This window comes from Eriocheir sinensis, chromosome 45 (assembly GCF_024679095.1).
Source record: "Eriocheir sinensis breed Jianghai 21 chromosome 45, ASM2467909v1, whole genome shotgun sequence".
NCBI lineage: Eukaryota > Metazoa > Arthropoda > Malacostraca > Decapoda > Varunidae > Eriocheir > Eriocheir sinensis.
In genome coordinates, this window is record NC_066553.1 from 3,615,575 (window position 1) to 3,633,493 (window position 17,919).

Genomic DNA, 17,919 nt, shown 5'->3' on the forward strand with positions numbered 1-17,919 from the left:
TACAAAACTCTTAATGGTTACAGGTTTCCGTTCTAGACCGCTCTAACTCCAAGAAGCTCTTTCAAAAATCGTTATACATACAAACGGTTCATTCGCCTCCTGCGTACCGCTGGGACGCCCCGAGAGCCGCCCCCACCCTCCGTGCACGCGCCTGTTGCTCCTGCAGACGGACAGACTTGCTGGAATTTGGTGGTTCAGGAGACCGACTCTTGCGGAGGTGTTGTGGACAAGGTTACTTACTGGTCGAGGGCGCGGCGCCTCCTGCCGGGGACGCCGAGGGTCAAAGGGCAACCGAGGCCCTGCATGGCCGGCTGGGATGTGGCCAACAAGGCTCGGGTGAAGGGCAATTAAATACGGGAACAATATTAGTGACTCGTCACTTACATATATATGTGTACAACATAGTCTTGGGATTCACTTACATATCTCGTCGAGGGAAAGCGTAATTATGCTTAATTCATATATGGGTGGTTGTATCATATGGGTTTTTAAAAGTATGCCAAGGAACACAAACTGGCAAACAGAATTACTGTACATAAAGCATTAACTTTGTCGAAAATTATCTCAAGTTGTATGTACACGACGCAGAGCGGCGCCGCGGGAAGGAGCCGGGGCCGGGGCGCGGCGCCACACCCCTGCAAGGCACCTCCTGAAGCTCTGGTTTGTTACCTCCCTCATATGCGTCACCTTGACTGTGGTTCACAGCAACTCTGTCTTTAAAAACTTCTGCTTAACACTAACAACTGAGAATGTATTTTGATTGAGATCTACTTACAGAAAGTTCAATGATTCATAACCGCCAGCACTGCATATGAGGCTCTGGGTGGCAGCGTGAGTCTCCAAAGCCAAACTCAGACTGGCTAACGGTGCGGAGCGAGCATTGCGATGGTTGGCTAAGAACACATCGGCGGTGCTGCATCGTCACGGAGAGGACGACCACTGTGGCGTGAGGGTGGCTCTCCAGCCCCGGCCCCGCTCCGTCCCGGCCCACGGCACGTCCCAAGGGTAATAATAGATACGCAGTCCAGGCTGGACACAAACACACGCACATCGTCATCGTCACACTTAAATCGACACGCAGGCGTTCACAAAGTACATTGAGCGTTGGCTCTGCTGCAGCCGGAGGCCGCGAGAAAGAAGTTGAGAAGAACAGCGGTACAAAGGAGCAGCAGCTGAGGGGTGTGAGGGTGAGGGGAGGGTCGGGGTGTCCCTGCGTGCCCTGCCCCCGCTCCCCGGCGGGCGGCGAGGGGCGGCCTTCCGTGATTGTCCACTGGCCACGATGAAGTAAAAACAGTCCTATCGTAACAGTGTGCCGTACAAGAACAGGCAGCTCAACCTTCTTTCTCTACAAATATCTCAAGTTTCCCAAAATGCTCTGGTAATAGTTTGTCATAGTACACTAAGTTAATAACCCTGTGAGTTAGTTACAGTTAATTTCAGGTTTAATTTATGTAGAAATATACTGAAAGCAAATAAAACGTACGTTTGTCATGTCACTGGCAGAGCAAATATTATTTTTCATTCACAAAATAGGAATTCTGATAGTGTCACCACGCATTCTTCCTGAGATATCCTTCTAACTCCATCTACAGTGCTACTACCTAGAACTGTCCTTTATCGCAGCAGAAAAAATATATGTATGATCATCTCAGTTCTGAAGGAAGAACAGCCGGACGAGACAATAAAGGAAAAGAACCCGCCCCGGCCAGGCCGCGGCCACGCCCCCCGCGACCCGTCCCCGCCAGCCCCGCGCCAGAAGACGTGTTTGGGGCGGCGGCAGGTGGTGTGCCTCGAGGGGCCGGGACGCAGCCGTGGCAGGCGTTGGCGAACTGATCGAGTTTAGAGTAAGGACGTTGGAGAAAGCTCTCAATTTTCATTTCGGACATAGAATGTGTTCTTGTGAAAATAATAATTAATGAATACTTGTTAATTAAAGTGAACATTGAACCGAATTATGAAAATCCTCAAGGATATAGCGAAGAAGTAAGCTCGTTTTGATAAGTACTCAAGAAAATGCAGAACGACGACAAAAACAACCGAGAGAGTGACAACGAAAACCTTGCACAAAGTCAAAGAGAAGAGGGAGGGTGTCGTTAGTTCTACCTTAATGTTAGAACTCAGCAGGAGTCTACATGCAACGTTATTATTGGCTAACTGAGCGGCGAAGCTCGTGTTATCGTCTCTTCTGTACATAGCTGTCATACAGGGCTCTCCTCATCTTGGTTGGAAGCACGGAGCAGTTAATAAACATGTATAGTAAAATTTAAGTAACACATTCACCTCGCTATCGACTAATTTGTGCACTGGGGGGTTTCAAAGCATCACACAGACTCTCAGCGCGCTTAGCCTATCAAACATAGAATGGAAGATATTAAAATGGCTCCCGAGGATATGAGAGGAAGAACTCATAATCTACGTTTTTTCTCTTTTTTTACCTCTAGAATTATACAGACGAACCTCACTCTCAGTATCGCTAAGGATGAAATGAGCAACGACATCAGTGGAATCCGTAGAAAATAACTCGCTCTGAAACCTGAACGATCGCTCTGCATGGAACGCGTGTGTGGAACGTGAGGGAGGCGGGGCAAATCGGCGTTCCTCGTAGCACATCCCTCGCTTAAGATTACAGTTCGGCTACGTTCGGGGGCCTTGGCGGGATGCTCGAGTGGCTCTTGGTCCTCCTGTCAGCTTCCAATGGCCAGCTCTTCCTCCTGACGCTCACAACCACTAAGCATCATTAACATCAGTAGCAGAATTATGAGTATTAGTGCCATCCGTCACCGCAACACACTTCCTCTTGTCTCGTTCCGTTTACTGTCAAGCGGCGTTGTCGTCTTCGCCTCGTATACTTCACGAACTCTACGCGACAGGGAGCTGACAAGGCAGAGGTCATTCAAAGTCACATTAGGATGGTATTCCTGTGAGAAGAATTACAGCACCTTCAAACACGGTATATTTCCGACTGCGCCTAAAAATACACCGAGACTCCGAGGGTCAACAAGTATAACAAGGGGCGGTGGTGGGTGTTTGTGGGCCACGTGCTCCGGCAACGTGAGTGTCCTGGCTGTCCGGCCTCTCGCTCTCTCTCCGTCTGTCCGCCTACAGCTACTTACCAGGCCCGGGTTGAGCTAGCCGTCTCTGGGTCTGTATACAGCACCGGCTGTCTTGGCCTTCGTTGAATTTTGAATGCTTGTGTCTGGCTACCTCAGTGTGGGGTTGTATACGAGTGTCTTTGTTTACTTCTGTTGTAAGTGTCATGACGTGACATTTTCCCACTGATGTAAATGTTCATATTTGGCCAGAATACTTAGTATAGGGATTGTGTTTCATCAAGTGATTTGAAAGAGAGAGAGAGAGAGAGAGAGAGAGAGAGAGAGAGAGAGAGAGAGAGAGAGAGAGAGAGAGAGAGAGAGAGAGAGAGAGAGAGAGAGAGAGAGAGAGAGAGAGAGAGAGAGAGAGAGAGAGCAAACACTGTTTTGTTTGTGTCGTGTAATTGGGACTGTTCACGAATGGTCTCGTCTCCTGATTGTCGGGTCACACACCTGCACGTCGGGTACGGTACTCGTCTACCTTTCTAGAATGGGAAGATTACTTATCGTTTATTAATGAATAAAAGAAAACAACTATGACCTATTTTCGGTTACAATCAACGGTATGTTTTCAGGACCCCCAAATAAAAGGGAGCAGCGTTCTGCTGCTCTCGGATGATGTCTAGTAACGAAGCGAACGATTATGACTGAGCCGTGAACCAAGAGGACGTGGTGTGTCGGTAACAACGTGTGGTTCATGAGGAACGAGGTGACTACCGTAAACCATCGTGGCTGAGGGCGGGCCGGGCTCTACGGGACTCAACGAGACTAAGCTATGTACACTATGCCAGTCCAGGAGACTGGGCATTCGCTCTACGAAAAGAAAGGTTATAGTAGTCGCCTATAGCGACGTCTTTCTTCATATGAGCAAAAAGGGACAGCAGGAGCCGCCCGCCGGGCCCGTGGGGCGCGCGGGGCCTCCACGTCCTGCACCGGGTGGCGCCAAGAAGCTAACGCGTCAGCTCTCAAGGCTACTTCACTCGTCACGCCGCGTCCGTCGCTCGAGTGTGCGGACCAGCGGTGAGAAGGCTCCCAGAGGCCGGGAAGGACACACCTCCTCCTCTGCTTGATGGCCACCCTAAGATTATTGTACACATGAACTGGAGAAGCAGCGCGGCGCCCGGCGCGGCGTGCCTTGGCCGGGGCAGTGATGGTGGTGGTGGTGGTGGAGTTGACTGACGGAGGGACGCTGCTTTGACTGGAGCAATGTCCTGAATGTGGCAACGACGTCATACACGTGGCGGACGTGCGCGCGCGGGCACACACACACACACACACACACACACACACACACACACACACACACACACACACACACACACACACACACACACACACACACACACACACACACACACTCAATGATACACGATAATAATAATAATAATAATAATAATAATAATAATAATAATAATAATAATATATATATATATATATATATATATATATATATATATATATATATATATATATATATATATATATATATATATATATATATATATATATATATATATATATATATATATAGTTATAATTGTTGAAATGCTATTGCTAATGATCATAACTGAAATAATGGTAATAACAGTGCGTAATACTGTTTTGAGGAAAAGTATCATATCACTAAAAATTATCTCTCTCTCTCTCTCTCTCTCTCTCTCTCCTGAGGAGGGTCGTCACACCTCCCCACTTCACCCCCTCACCCTTGTCCCCGTCACGTCCCCCCCACCCCCCCACGCCACACCCGTCCGTCCGTACGCTGCCTGTCCGTAGTTTCATCTTTTTTTGGCAATCCTTTGGCTCGTGACCGCACCTTCTCACCGCTGGTCACTCACAAGACAACGCGATTCCTACGTTTTAGCCTTTGGTTATTATTCTGCGCAAGTTTATCGTTATAACATTTGTCTTTCACTATCTACCGTATGGTGTGGACATCATTCAATTTGCGTATATTTATTTATTTTTTTGTAGTGATGAATACGGTGTCTGATGGGCGGCGCGTCTGTCAACGGAACGAGTTTGCGTGCAGCGTTGAGTGCGTGATTCCTCCCTCAGTCTTACTAATTGCGTGCGGCGGCTGCGTCGGACGTTCCGTCTACCGTTCGTGGGAAAACGTAACCCTTCAACGCACAATAAAGGCAAAATTAGATCTGATTTCTCTAATGTTATTATTGACTTGGTATCAAAATAATTTTTTTCCTAATTAGAAAAGTCATTTTGCCTATTACAACATTATATATCATAACATCATTTTTATTTATTTATTTATTTATGTATACCGTCTTATGCCTATGAAATGATATGTGGCGCCGAGAGGATGACGACGACGGTGGAGATGACGGTGTACGTGGTGAAGGTGATGAGGCAAAACCGGTCCACCACCATGGCCGCGAATTTCCAGTCCACTTCGATCTCGTGGACCTCCTCGTCGCACCTCATCTTGTTGGTGATGTACCGAAGCTCGCGCAGGATGTTCTGAAGCTCCCTGGTCTTGTTGAAGCAGAACGAGGTGTGAGGCGTGACGATGGGTCCCCCCTCCTCGTAGGACCTGCCCACGAGGCGCGGATACCCCCCGTTGTGGGAGGGCGTTCCGCTGCCCATCGCCTGGATCTGCCGGATGTCGTCATCAATGTCCAGCACGTTGGCCAGCAGCGACTTGGACGAGCGTTCCTTCAACTCCAGCTCCCGCATCTTGTTGTTCATCATGATGGTCTTGCGCGTGATCTTCTTACCCGGACGGTCCATGCGCAGGATCCAAGGCAGCCACTGCAGCAGCACGCACCGGATCTGGGGGGAGAAGGTCAGCCCAGCGGGTCAGTCCCTGCAGCAGTGAAGTGTGTGTCATTATGTCCAGCATATGCTCAACTAAGGCTAAAGTGTATTAAGTTTATGAACACTGTTTAAGTCGTTCCTTTTATAATAAACGTGTTAGGTTTCTTGTTTTAAGAACCTTTATTTCTTGATGCCTCTTATGCACTTCTAACTTTCCTAGTCATCGTTCTGGAGAAGCTAAGTTTGTAGTAATGAGGCAAGTTCTTAGAGCGATGCCTCCTGTGAGGGTGATCGTCGGAGCAGCTGCGTCAGAACAGACACACCAGACCCCCCGATGTGATGCAAGAGCTCCCTCTGTCTCTCTAGAGCTCTCCTTTCTTTTGGCCTGCATGGCACTGTCGCAAACCTCTTTTACAAGTGCGTTGATGTAGCAGGAACCCACGCGATACTCGACACCACTGGGGAAGAACGAGTGCGTGTGGCGCCTCGGTAAAGTGACGCTTCTCCCGACTAGCTTTGTGGATGAGCTCCCTCGTTTAGTCAGGTTTATCTGTTAAGTTGTTTACCAGCTCGCGTCGTTGGGGCACTTGGAGTTATTTGATATTTTTTTTGTTTATTTTCGTTTATTTGGTTAAGAGCAACTTTTTCAAGTAACACAAAGGTCGTGCAAAACATTTTTAAGAAACAAATAATTTAGAGATTTGGCATGAAGGCTTTCTGTTAGTGAGCCTTTTGCTTTTAATGTATAACACAACTAAGTAAATAAATAGACGAACATCTAGATATCTATGAATGAAAATTGTTAGGTAAAACACTACAGATGAGTGAGACAGGACATGGTGGACACCGACGAGCTACTGAGGGCATGTCAAGGCTCAACAACTAGGGAATGAGAGTCTCGTGGCACGGGCGGCACACTCAAGGTAACACGTGGCCAGACAACAGACATGCGACTACCACTGCGTCAGGACCACGGCAGGACATGTCATGGATGAGAGGACAGCCCCAGCGGGTGGAGTCAAGGGCGGGTGGCTGGAACACAGTATACTACTCGTTCGTCTAACAAAATAAATGTCAAGGAGAGAGAAAATAAGAAACCTTTGTGGGGGAGGGAGTCGTGGCCAGTGAGGTGTGGGTTCTCCCTCACGGCACAGTCTTTGTTGTTGTTTTTGTTTGATCAGGGAACGAAGGGAAAAATAAAAGTGAGAAGCGTGTAGTAACTTCTTTCCTTCACAATTTAGGTATTATTAAAAAGATGAAGGGAAACTGGGGACGTTCACGAACCACTACTGGACTACTGTCTTTTATATTACGTTGTGGATCAAGGTTGCTACAAGCCTCGGTCTGGCTCCTTAGGTTATTATATCATAAATGCGTAATATTTGTGTCAACGAAAACACTTGATAACTTTACATTTCTATTGTATTGGTGATTCCTAGTGTTTACTACACTGAGACATATATTATCTGTTGACTCCTGCAAAAAGTCTGCGTCTAAAGAAGGCGTGTCTTTATTATAAACCTGTTGACGAAGTACTTTTATGAGCCTGTTGACTGTGTACTTGACGAGCTTTTTGGTTACATATTCTCACATGTGTTCAGCTGTTGTCATCATGACTTCTGTCAATTTCGTGGTAATAACACACGTTTGGCAAATTGAAAATCAAGCCAGGCGCGAAACTGTGTTGCATTCATCATTGTTACTCAGTGAAACGCTTGCATCATTGTTACTCAGTGAAACGCTTGATTGCGCTGAACAAGAATGTGTTTTTTTCTGCCTATCGGGAAGCTGCCTCATCTTCAGTTTTCTAACAAGAATTGCAGCTAAACCTAGGATTACCTCTTAATTCAATTTATGCAATGTTCTGGTGTAGAAAAATCACTATTATGATTGTGAACTGAAATATAATTGTTTTTTAATTTGAAATGTTTTTTTTTAATAATTTTCGGTCTGCTTTTTGTTTGACCTTACCTTGATCTCCACATCGATCAATTGACTGAGTATTTTCTTCAATTAGAAACAAAAATGATTATAATAATATTTTACTTTCCAAGAGTTTGCCCAATGACCTCTGTGCAGTGATTGCCATCATGACCTAACCTAGTTGAGACAGTCATTGAAGTTAAACATTCCTAAGACCTTAAGTCTAAGCTTTCTAAACTGATCTTCATAGTCTTACTTGAGATGTTTTCTCTAAGCGTCTGTTCTGCCTTTTTACAGGAAAGTGCCCTTGGAGAGGTCAGCTTCTTATGCCGGAGGACACTGGGCGGAAGCTGCAACGTTATTCCGTGGGTTTTACAGTCCCTCATACGTTACCCAGGTAAGAAGAAAACAATAGTTTCCTTTACTGGCTCTCCAGGCGACGCAGAACACTCGACCATGCTCGTAAGTCCGTCAGAGGATTGGTGGCGATCACTGGCGAATATTCGCTCCTCAGTTCGGCGCGCTTCCCCTCCGTCCTCGTAACCCTTACTTCCCTTATTTCACTCCGTCACCTTGTCGAGGTCACTCATTCTTCCTAGGGCAGTCAAAAGCCACTAAAGTATTGGACATCTAGGCTGTGCTAAGCGGGGTGGCAGGACAGATGGTCCGTGTTGCAGTGGAAGTATTGACAACATTAGGAACAAATGGAAAAATAGGGGATGAAATATAGCGTCAGTAGAAACGGATACAAGTAGTATTTCAGCAATATTTCTTCTCCTGAAGTAGAGAGCCACACACAGCGGTGAGGGAGAGGCGTAGAGGAGAAGCACAGGGGTGGGTTTAAAGCATTCCTGTGAAGCGCTATCAAGTCATCTTGGCTTACCCATCGGGGCATCTTGAGAGCTTCCTTTGAGGAGGATTCTTGTGTGTCTTGTCCTAGACCTCCACTTACCCAGTTCGGCATGGTATGGGTGCTGGGCGTGCGGTGGTGGTAGTTGAGAACCACGACGGTGAGCACCACAGACGACGCTACCATGAACATGATGCAGTTGAAGTACGTGGCTGTAGGGCGGGGCGGGAGAACGATTAGCATGAGGCGGGCGGTGAGGCTTGAAGGGTGTGTTAGTGTGTGTGTCCGTGAGTTCAGTATGCCATTATTGACTCAGCCTGATTCATAGTGACAGTTTGAGTAATAAGCACTTTTTAGAAACATTACGAAAGTTTATAAATTAATACAAGCAAATTGGAGACATTAAATCAATATTATTTGATTTGACATGGACTAGCATGGACCAGGTGTGGGTATCCGGTACAAAAGGGATGCATTGAAAGAGCCTAATGATTTATCAGTGCTCTTTGTGGATGCAGGTGACCCTTGTGTGCGAGTGACAAAGGACCAAAGGTAAATAAAGGGTGGGGAGCATAATGCAGATCCTTTTTGTGGAATTCCTCTTTGCGTGCCCGTGCTTCCCCCTCCCTCCCTCCCTCCCTCCATCCCTCCCTCCTTCCACCGAGTCACCGCGACCTTCCACCACCTCCATCGGCCTGTCCGTGGTTGAGGAAATAAGGACATGCTCGCCAGTTTGCGTCGGAACATGGTCCTGCGTCAGGGAAACATAAACTATTCCGGAAGCAGCGCTGAGGTATGAACTTGGACCCTTGCCGAAACACTGACTGGTGGAGTCCTTATTTGACAACGTGTGGTTCATTCAATACCTCAGATCATTATAACATTTGTTTTTTACTCTACTAGGAACGCTGCTTATAGTGGGCTCAAAGTGGAACCCATAGACTAACTGTAAGGATAGCGTCACACGGAAAGTTTTGCAGGCAGTTAGCGTCGTCAGGCAGCTTCGGGCGACACACTGGAACGGGACGGGAGAGCAAGGCCGCGCAAGGGTCATATTTTCAGCCACGGGGGACAATATTTCAATCCGCAACACCGAGGGTCGTATTACAAGACACATCGCCGCCCAAGAACACATATTTGACAAGGTTTTCGTAGGAGTTGTGGGCATTTCCAGGAGTAGTTTTTTGACCCCGGAAGTAGTTTGACCCTTCTTCTGTACCATTAACCTGAAGGAACACTCAGAACCCGACTGACCCGCTCTTTGACCTTTAGAAATAGCTGATGTAAGAAGCGAAAGTGTCTTATTATACCAACCCAAGACTCAGCCATCATTGTAATCGTGTGTGCCTCCTCCTCGGACATGATCACCGGTGCTGGTTAGCGAGGGTTGGCGGAGCAGCACTTGATAAAAACAGAGCAATCGGTGAGAGCGTCTTCTAAGTAGGTAAAAACAACGTTGCCAGATGGTCGTGTTCAGGCTCTTATATTTGCGGATTTCCAACCCCAAAACTGTCTCCTCAATCCCATTAACTAGTTTTATATAGAGTTATCGTTAAAATGGTTAGTTATTGGTGTTTCTTGGCTAGAGTTATGGGTCAGAAACCGGTAAATACGATGCTCTGAGTACGATAATCTGGCAACGTTGGGTAAAAAATGCATGTCCAAAATCGCGCATGGGCTTGGCTTAGGGATCCTCTGCATTGACGTTTCCATGATTCAAAAAACAATTGTCCCCTGAAGATGAAGGGCTTGGACACGTAACCGACATATTTTATTTTTACAGCTAAGGAGACAGTTCAAGGGCTACTTACTGCTCCTGAATAGAGGTCAAAGGAGTGTCCAAAAAGAGAGGTCAATTTCGGGAGGAGAGGTGTCCTGATGATTGATTTAAAGGCATCTGAAAATCTATCGTACTTATTTCTGCGATAGTGATGAGAACACGCACCGACAAAGTAGGTAGGTTTATATTTTCTTTTGCCCTTGAGCTGCTTCCTTACTGTAAAAAAAAAAAAAACACTCGCTGGTGAGACACGCTGAAAGATGAAAATGTACTTAAAACCGCCGGGCATCGAAATTGAATTAGTTTTAAATTCCCTAGTGATGCCTCGATCCTTTCCCGCGAGATGCATCCCCAAACATGCCGACTGACAGGCTCACCATACGCTGGCTATCTATCGAGCGCCGTTAAGGGAGAAGGCACAGCTTGTATAGACGTGGTCCTCGCCCGCGCCGCCACCTCGGGTCACAGCACGGGGCCGCGGAGGCGAGTGTGGGAACGTTCATCACTCCGCCGAGGCTGTGGGTGTGCGGGATCGAGGTTCTCAGAATTTTAATTTGCCCGAGCGTGAGATGCCAATGTAAGTGTGCGTTTATCAATGTCATTCTCTCTCTCTCTCTCTCTCTCTCTCTCTCTCTCTCTCTCTCTCTCTCTCTCTCTCTCTCTCTCTCTCTCTCTCTCTCTCTCTCCAACACACACACACACACACACACACACACCACACACTCATACAGTCTCGATGGAGGAGGAGGTGGAGACACTCGTTGGGCATTTTGGCAGAGTGGAGGCGGTGGTGGTGGAGGTGGTGGTGGAACTATAAGAAGCAACAAGTCAAGGATCTGCTTTATGCCGGTCGGCGCTAGTCGTGGACACTTGTTGAGTCTCATGTCCATTGTTAGCTTTATTAAGGAGCTTTTAGTGCCGTGGATAACTGGATTAAGTAATAGTAAATAAAGTACAGGTGCTCGTGTTGCAGTAGTGAAATGGTTTTATATATTATAGACTAGATGTTGGCAAAATGGTTGTCAGTACACTAAGATTATGGTGAGCACACAACACTTTCTATTTAATAAAAGAATCGAATGCTCACTTCAGCCCAGCCATGATGAATACTGGGAGCGATTGATGACCGCAGGTGTTTGGAAGAGCGTATGTTGTCTGGCGTGACTTGTGTGTGTGTGTGTGTGTGTGTGTGTGTGTGTGTGTGTGTGTGTGTGTGTCTGTGTGTGTGTGTGTGTGTGTGTGTGTGTGTGTGTGTGTGTGTGTGTGTGTGTGTGTGTGTGTGTGTGTGTGTGTGTGTGTGTATGTGTGTGTGTGTGTGTTATGTTATGATGTGTTTTGTGATGTCGTTTTTGTTGCTGTGTGCTTCGATTTTTTTTTTTGTGTGTGTGTGTTGTGTGCGTGTTTGTATGTGTGTTTTGTGTTGTTGGTGTTTTTTTTTGTGTGTGTATCTGCCTGTCTAGTACGTGTTTTTTATTCGTTTATTCTGAGTATTGCCAATGTTGGCTTGTCTGTAATAAGTTGGTGCCGGACAATCAGACGCTCACATCATGAAAAAGTAAAACGCAACTTTACAATGACTAAATCTGTGGCTTGGGAGGAGGCTGAGGAGTCTTTCGATCTTCTGTATAGAGGAGCAGAGGAGGGAAGGGCACTCCTCGCTGTGAGCAAGAGGACATATCGACGCTTCAGAACTTCGGTTATTTAGTTAGTGCGTGAGGGCGCGGCACCAAACACACCCTCGTCGCCAGCGTGACTTATAACAATGGGAGGGCAGTGTATATAGTCTCCGCCTGACCCACACAGACCAACCAGCATGACAACGCCTGAGAGTTCCGATATGTGCTCTTGTTTTGTACTGCTTGATTAAGTAGTATATGCAATGGATAAATGAACATAAAAAGTGGCATGAAAACTTATGGTTATTGCTTAGAGTTTATATGATTTAACTTAACTTAGTTCCAACGCCTTTCATGCGGGAGTGGCGTGAGGTGACACAGCTGCTACCTCGCTATGACTTAGTATAAATATAAAAGCTATCAACTAGGCAAGCGCTCAGTCAGCCACAACAATCGTGATCAAAGCCCACCGAGGCCGGGTCATGCAACAGTGGCTACGAGCATGCACAGAACACACCCATGCATTGTTAAATCATTGTCTTACGTTAAGCTGGTATTGTTGGGCATGCTTTACTCGGCTATTGGCTTTATCTGCTGGTTTATAGAGTGTCTTAGTGCGACAAAGAAAAAAAAAAGTGTCATTCAGACCACATTGAATGATACTTGGAGAATTGGCAAAAACATACGTCATTGAATATATATAAAGTCAGTGAACTATTCTCTAGTGATAAAGAATTGACAATGAATCTGTGAACATATTATTTTTGTATAAAGAGAAAAAAAGTCAAAGGACATTTTGTATAACATGACTGTCTGTTAACTGTAAATACCACCTGGCAACTCTGAAGAGTTAAAGTTTAATATTTATATTTATTTTATATTTAATTTAGATATTAGCAGGAGATGACTATCAGCTGTCTCTTTTTATTTAACACATCAGTGTACTCAAATAGCTGAATAAAGCATTTGCGTCTGTTTTAAACGGTGAGAAAAGAACAAAATTAATAAACGAGGCAGATACTTAGTATGTCACAGCTAGTAATAAGAATAGACAACGTCTGCGTATGGAGAGCTTAAGTTTACTATTTAACACAGACACACAAACATTGACGTGCGTGTAGCATGTTTGTTGTTTGGTAGGAGTGTGTTGCAAGACGATTTTAGCGTCATCTGACAATTTTTATTTAATGATCAAGAACGCATTATCATTATTTTACGTAAAGAGATAATTAGATGCAAATCTTACTTTTTTTTATTAAAAAGTAGAAGAAAAGGTTTGGTATTTATATGACACACCACTTAGGTATATTTACTCAGGTGAATAATTAAGATCCAACTGTGTGATACGATTGCCTTTAACAGGTTGAGAGACGCTGGTAGCCACGTCCGTTTATTTTAGGATTTGAAAGGGCGGAACAAGATGTATCAGAGGAGGGAAATGCAGCAAGTCAGGTGACGGAAAAAAGGGAGAAAAACACTTGTGTGGGACAAGTGGCCCGGGGCAAGCTGGGGGGCTGAGGAGGACCGGGGGGAGGGGGCAAGGGTCATGAAGAGAAAGACCAAGTATTGAAAGGAAAATCATCGGGGCGGGGCATATTGACAAAATTATGACAAACAAGTATAAGTAGTGAAACTAATAACTGATGAGAGGGAAACGCAGAGAGGAAGAGTGAACTACTTAGGGTTGGCTGAGAATGCAGAGGCAGTGGTTGGAAGAGAGAGAGAGAGGAGAGCCTGCGGGTGTGTTCAGATCGTGGTGTGTGAGCGGCGGAGGCCTGGCCGCGAGGAGGGTGGCGGCACTCTCATGCTGGGACCGTTGGCTCTCATGGAAGTCTGAGCGCCGCCTTCAGTTCCTGACTAACCCTCCCCCGTGGAAGGTGCCTCCGCGCCTCCTCCTGGCCAGACCTTGGATGGTCAGTGGGTGTTGAGGAGAGACTGAAGGCGCTGGGGCATCAGGGAGTAATCCGCCAAACTCCTCAAGGCCGAAGCACAGATATATTGCCAAGAGATGCTCGACCATAAGGACCCTGACGGGTAACGCCGCCATGCCCCTGCCCCTTCCGTCTTTCATCGGGCGTCCGGCGTCACCAACGGGAGCTGCAGGTTCGTGGTGGCGCTGGGCTGATTGTAACATGGTATCCATCGGCCTTCAGAACGCACTGCTCGAGGCTACAGTCGGCCCAGCACTACCACGGATACTGGCGGGCTCTCGTTGGCGCGGCCGAGTCCTCTGCGGTCTAGTTATTTTTTGTTTGATCCACAACACCGTCAAGAGACACAGGGTGCCGCGCCATACCATCGCGACGGCCAAATGTTGCGGCAATCGTGACACAGATCACGACTTGTGAGCTTGTATCCAGGTGGCTCCAGTAAAGCTCATCTCCTCCCCGCAGGGAGAGTAAGAGCTTTATACAATATATAAAGCTCCGCCTCGTTAGCTCTTGACCAAGGCATGATCTCGTCACATCACTCAGAAAGAGTGTTGCTGGGAAGCCACTTAATGATAAGAGAGCAAGAGGAGTGTGAGGGAATAGAGGTGGCATTAAGGCCTCAACAAACACAAAAAACGTCCATGCCTTTGTACGCCATTCCAGCATTAACCATCATAGTACCATATCGGCGTTAAGTATATATGTATAGTCTCTGGCACTCTGCCTACCTGTGACGGGGGTGGCAAACTCACGGGCCATATGTACAGGGGGCAAGGGGGTGAGGGGGTGGGAGGGAGGGGTGGCAGTGAGGCAATGTGAAACTGAGCCACAGGGCTGTGGCTCGGGAAGAGGTGGTAGGGGTGGGTTGTGGCGCTAAAGAATAGCTTCCCTCTGCTAGCACCACACGAGTCATCCGAAGGAGACAAGCGTTGGGACTGGTGCAAACCCTTGACCGTCCTTCTTCATGTGTAAGCCGGGCGGGGGTGGAGTGGGGAAGGCGGTGAAGGAAGCAGGGAAGAGTAGGGTGAAGTGTCATCAGCAAGATACTATATTATTGATAATAAGGCCCAGCGTCGGTCACCCCCTCACAGTTGGAGGAAAAAAATAATGGATGACTCTGATGAGAGATGGAATACTCTACCTAACAATGGTATAGCGTCAGATACTTGAGGCAATTTATCCGCTACAACAGTCATGAAAACCGTCAGAGAAAGCAGGATTGTGATTTCTGAAAGAAAAGGAAAAAAATACACCATATGTCAACTTCTAACATTGAAAGGACTTAATTTACTTAAAAAGGTAAATAATCAGTAGTTATGATATATATATATATATATATATATATATATATATATATATATATATATATATATATATATATATATATATATATATATATATATATACTTGAGTGTAGAAGAAACAACGAGTTGTACATCTAGTACAGAACACTTGTCCTCTATGAGTATGCAAGAGTAGATAAATTCACAGGTTAATTAGACGACATAACAAGTAGGTGGGCAGGTGTGGTAGAGCTCCTTAGTATGTACAGGTCTTTGGACTCGTAAGGCTTAAAACCATACAAGGGGAGCGACATATAGAGAAACACTTGATATGGGGACAGACTTAAATAAGAAAGTGCATTGTCACTGTGAAATATTCTCCAAGTATCACGCACTCCCAGAAGTCCTGGAGCAATGGCGTTATTTTCTCACACATACAAAAAAAGAAACATTCATGTTGGTGAGTCGGAACTGTTTGTCTCGTAGCAATCTTCAGTCTGAGTTTGTATACTGAAAACTAAATGAAAAATATACGAAAAAGTTAATTGTAAAATTATCTGCTTCAGCCAAAGAAAAATTAAAACACGACTGAGTAATCAAATACTTAACGGTAACTCATTAGAACTAAAAGTTAAAGCAACCATGTATAACTTGTCGATCATACGTATAAGTATCTACAGTGTTGGAGCTGCGTGTCTACTGGTAAACAAAAGTAATGATGGCTGCTCAGGAGTCTGTGGCCCAGTCAGTGTGTGATGGCGAGGTGGCGAGGCGCCCGCTAAGTCGTCTCTGTGAGCTACTGGTCTCAAGGCTGCACCGTACTAGTGACAACGGAAGTATGGCTAGAGTGACGTGGCAACGACGACTGAACGGATTGGACAACTAAGAACACATAAATATAAAAATAACAGTAAAGAAGTAAGTGTGGAATATGGTGGTGATGAATTAATTGTTGACTCGTATATGTCAAAGACGTCGAGATAAGTGGAACAATCTACTTGCTACGTGGGTGTTTACATACATATAAGTGGAACGGCATCGGATGTCTCCGGAATATTTTCAGTCACTATGTTTAGGAAAACAGTTAGCGAGAGCAGAATGGTGACGCCTGAAAAGGAAGAGTTGGGCGTGTCAATGGTGTGGCGGGCTGCCCCCCGGGGCTGCGGGAGGCGGCCGGGCTGAGCCGGCAGCACGCGCCTTCCTGAGGGAGGCCGGCGCGCGACTCAACCTGACTGACGGCACTGGTGCACGGGAAAGACTGACGTAATAGTGGGAGACTCGGGAGGCGCGGCAAGCCCGGGCCGGACACACGGCTAAGGCATTGCTGCGGCCCTCAGACCTGACCTAGGCAGACAGTTATTAGCGTAATGGATGTCTGGGAGGGAGGAACGGGTGAATCTGCTGGTTAGAAAGAAAGCAAATATTATTTTAATAAACATTCAGTTTCATTATACAACAAAGGGAAATCGAGGTTAATAGTTCAATAATTACCGTAATATTATGTGTTTAGATCATTAGTTACACCATGAATTAAATATAATTTATATGTGTGCGAGTAAGAGAAGTTTGACAAGATTAGCAAGTGTGAGGGCAAGGGTTGTGTCCCCGGGAGGGCGAGGTGAAGCAAAGGGGGGGGGGGGGGCGACGGGGAAGGGAAGGGAAGGGGCGTGACGGATGGTGTTAGGAGGGTAAGGAATGTAAGCGATAGAAAAACAAATGAAGATAACTGATGACTGAATAAGTAAAGCCGTTGGGAAATACTAACTCACGCTGAACAGATTATCGCAAAGAGCGGGAACGCCTCTCACGGACTAACTCTGCGCGTTCACTTATTCCGGGCGAGTTTGCAACATTCTCTTTGACTCCGCGCTCCTTCACATCCCTTGGCAGGCTCACTTCCAGCTTACTCTATGTACACACACACTGGCTACGCAGCGCCTCCCCTGCACCTGGCGGCTCTTCTTCGTGTATTCACCTTGTTTTCTAAAATTGTCATGAATACAGCCCCATCACTTGAGCGTGTTCGAAATTAGTATTGTTTTCTTATATAGGTCCTATGTTATTCTATTTGCCTAGCACCAAAGATGTGAATAACCAATGTTTGCATAGTTTTATCTTCATCCATACAATATCGTGTTGCGTGAGTTCAGAACAACATTTTGATACACAAGGGGAGATTTCCTACTGTCAGTTCTTTTTTATATATCTTTTTTTGTGGTATAAGAACATCGTAACTCTCCTGTGCGTAAGACAGTGACACGGACTTGGTTGTGTAGAAGCCAGCTCGCAGAACGATTGAGATCATCTCCCCTCTGTTCCTTTTTCTTCGTATCACTCAGCGTTAACCTGGACGTTCAACAACAGTCTTAGGCATCAGTAGGTGATAATCAGTTGAGGACAGAACAGTAAGCTTATCGCCCTTCAGTATCGGCTTACTCGAGGTGCAGCTTCGTCGCCTGCAGTGCCTCCAACCAAAGGGGAAACTAATATAACTTTCTCTACACTGAGGTGGAATTAAGTAATGAGCAGAAATATTTGGAGGCGAGAGAGAGAGAGAGAGAGAGAGATTAATACTGTGCATAATCTCTTGAGTAATATGAATGAATATTTAACGTTCTCTCGTCACCCCCAAAGTGAGGCTTAACTCTCTGGGTTGCTCAGGGAAAGGTGCCGGA

General features: G+C 46.2%; 1 protein-coding gene across 1 annotated transcript in view; it reads right to left on the reverse strand.

Annotated features, from left to right (window-relative positions):
• Positions 1 to 4,836: 4,836 nt before the first annotated feature.
• LOC126980789 (neuronal acetylcholine receptor subunit alpha-7-like) overlaps positions 4,837 to 17,919 on the reverse strand; it is a 68,419-nt gene continuing 55,336 nt past the window's right edge. Inside the window, exons 8-10 of the mRNA XM_050831072.1 lie at positions 16,266 to 16,352; positions 8,737 to 8,846; positions 4,837 to 5,876 (exon numbers count right to left, since the gene is read on the reverse strand). Coding sequence (XP_050687029.1) covers positions 5,379 to 5,876; positions 8,737 to 8,846; positions 16,266 to 16,352 — 695 coding nt within the window. The 3' untranslated portion in view covers positions 4,837 to 5,378. The remainder of the gene's footprint in view (positions 5,877 to 8,736; positions 8,847 to 16,265; positions 16,353 to 17,919) is intronic.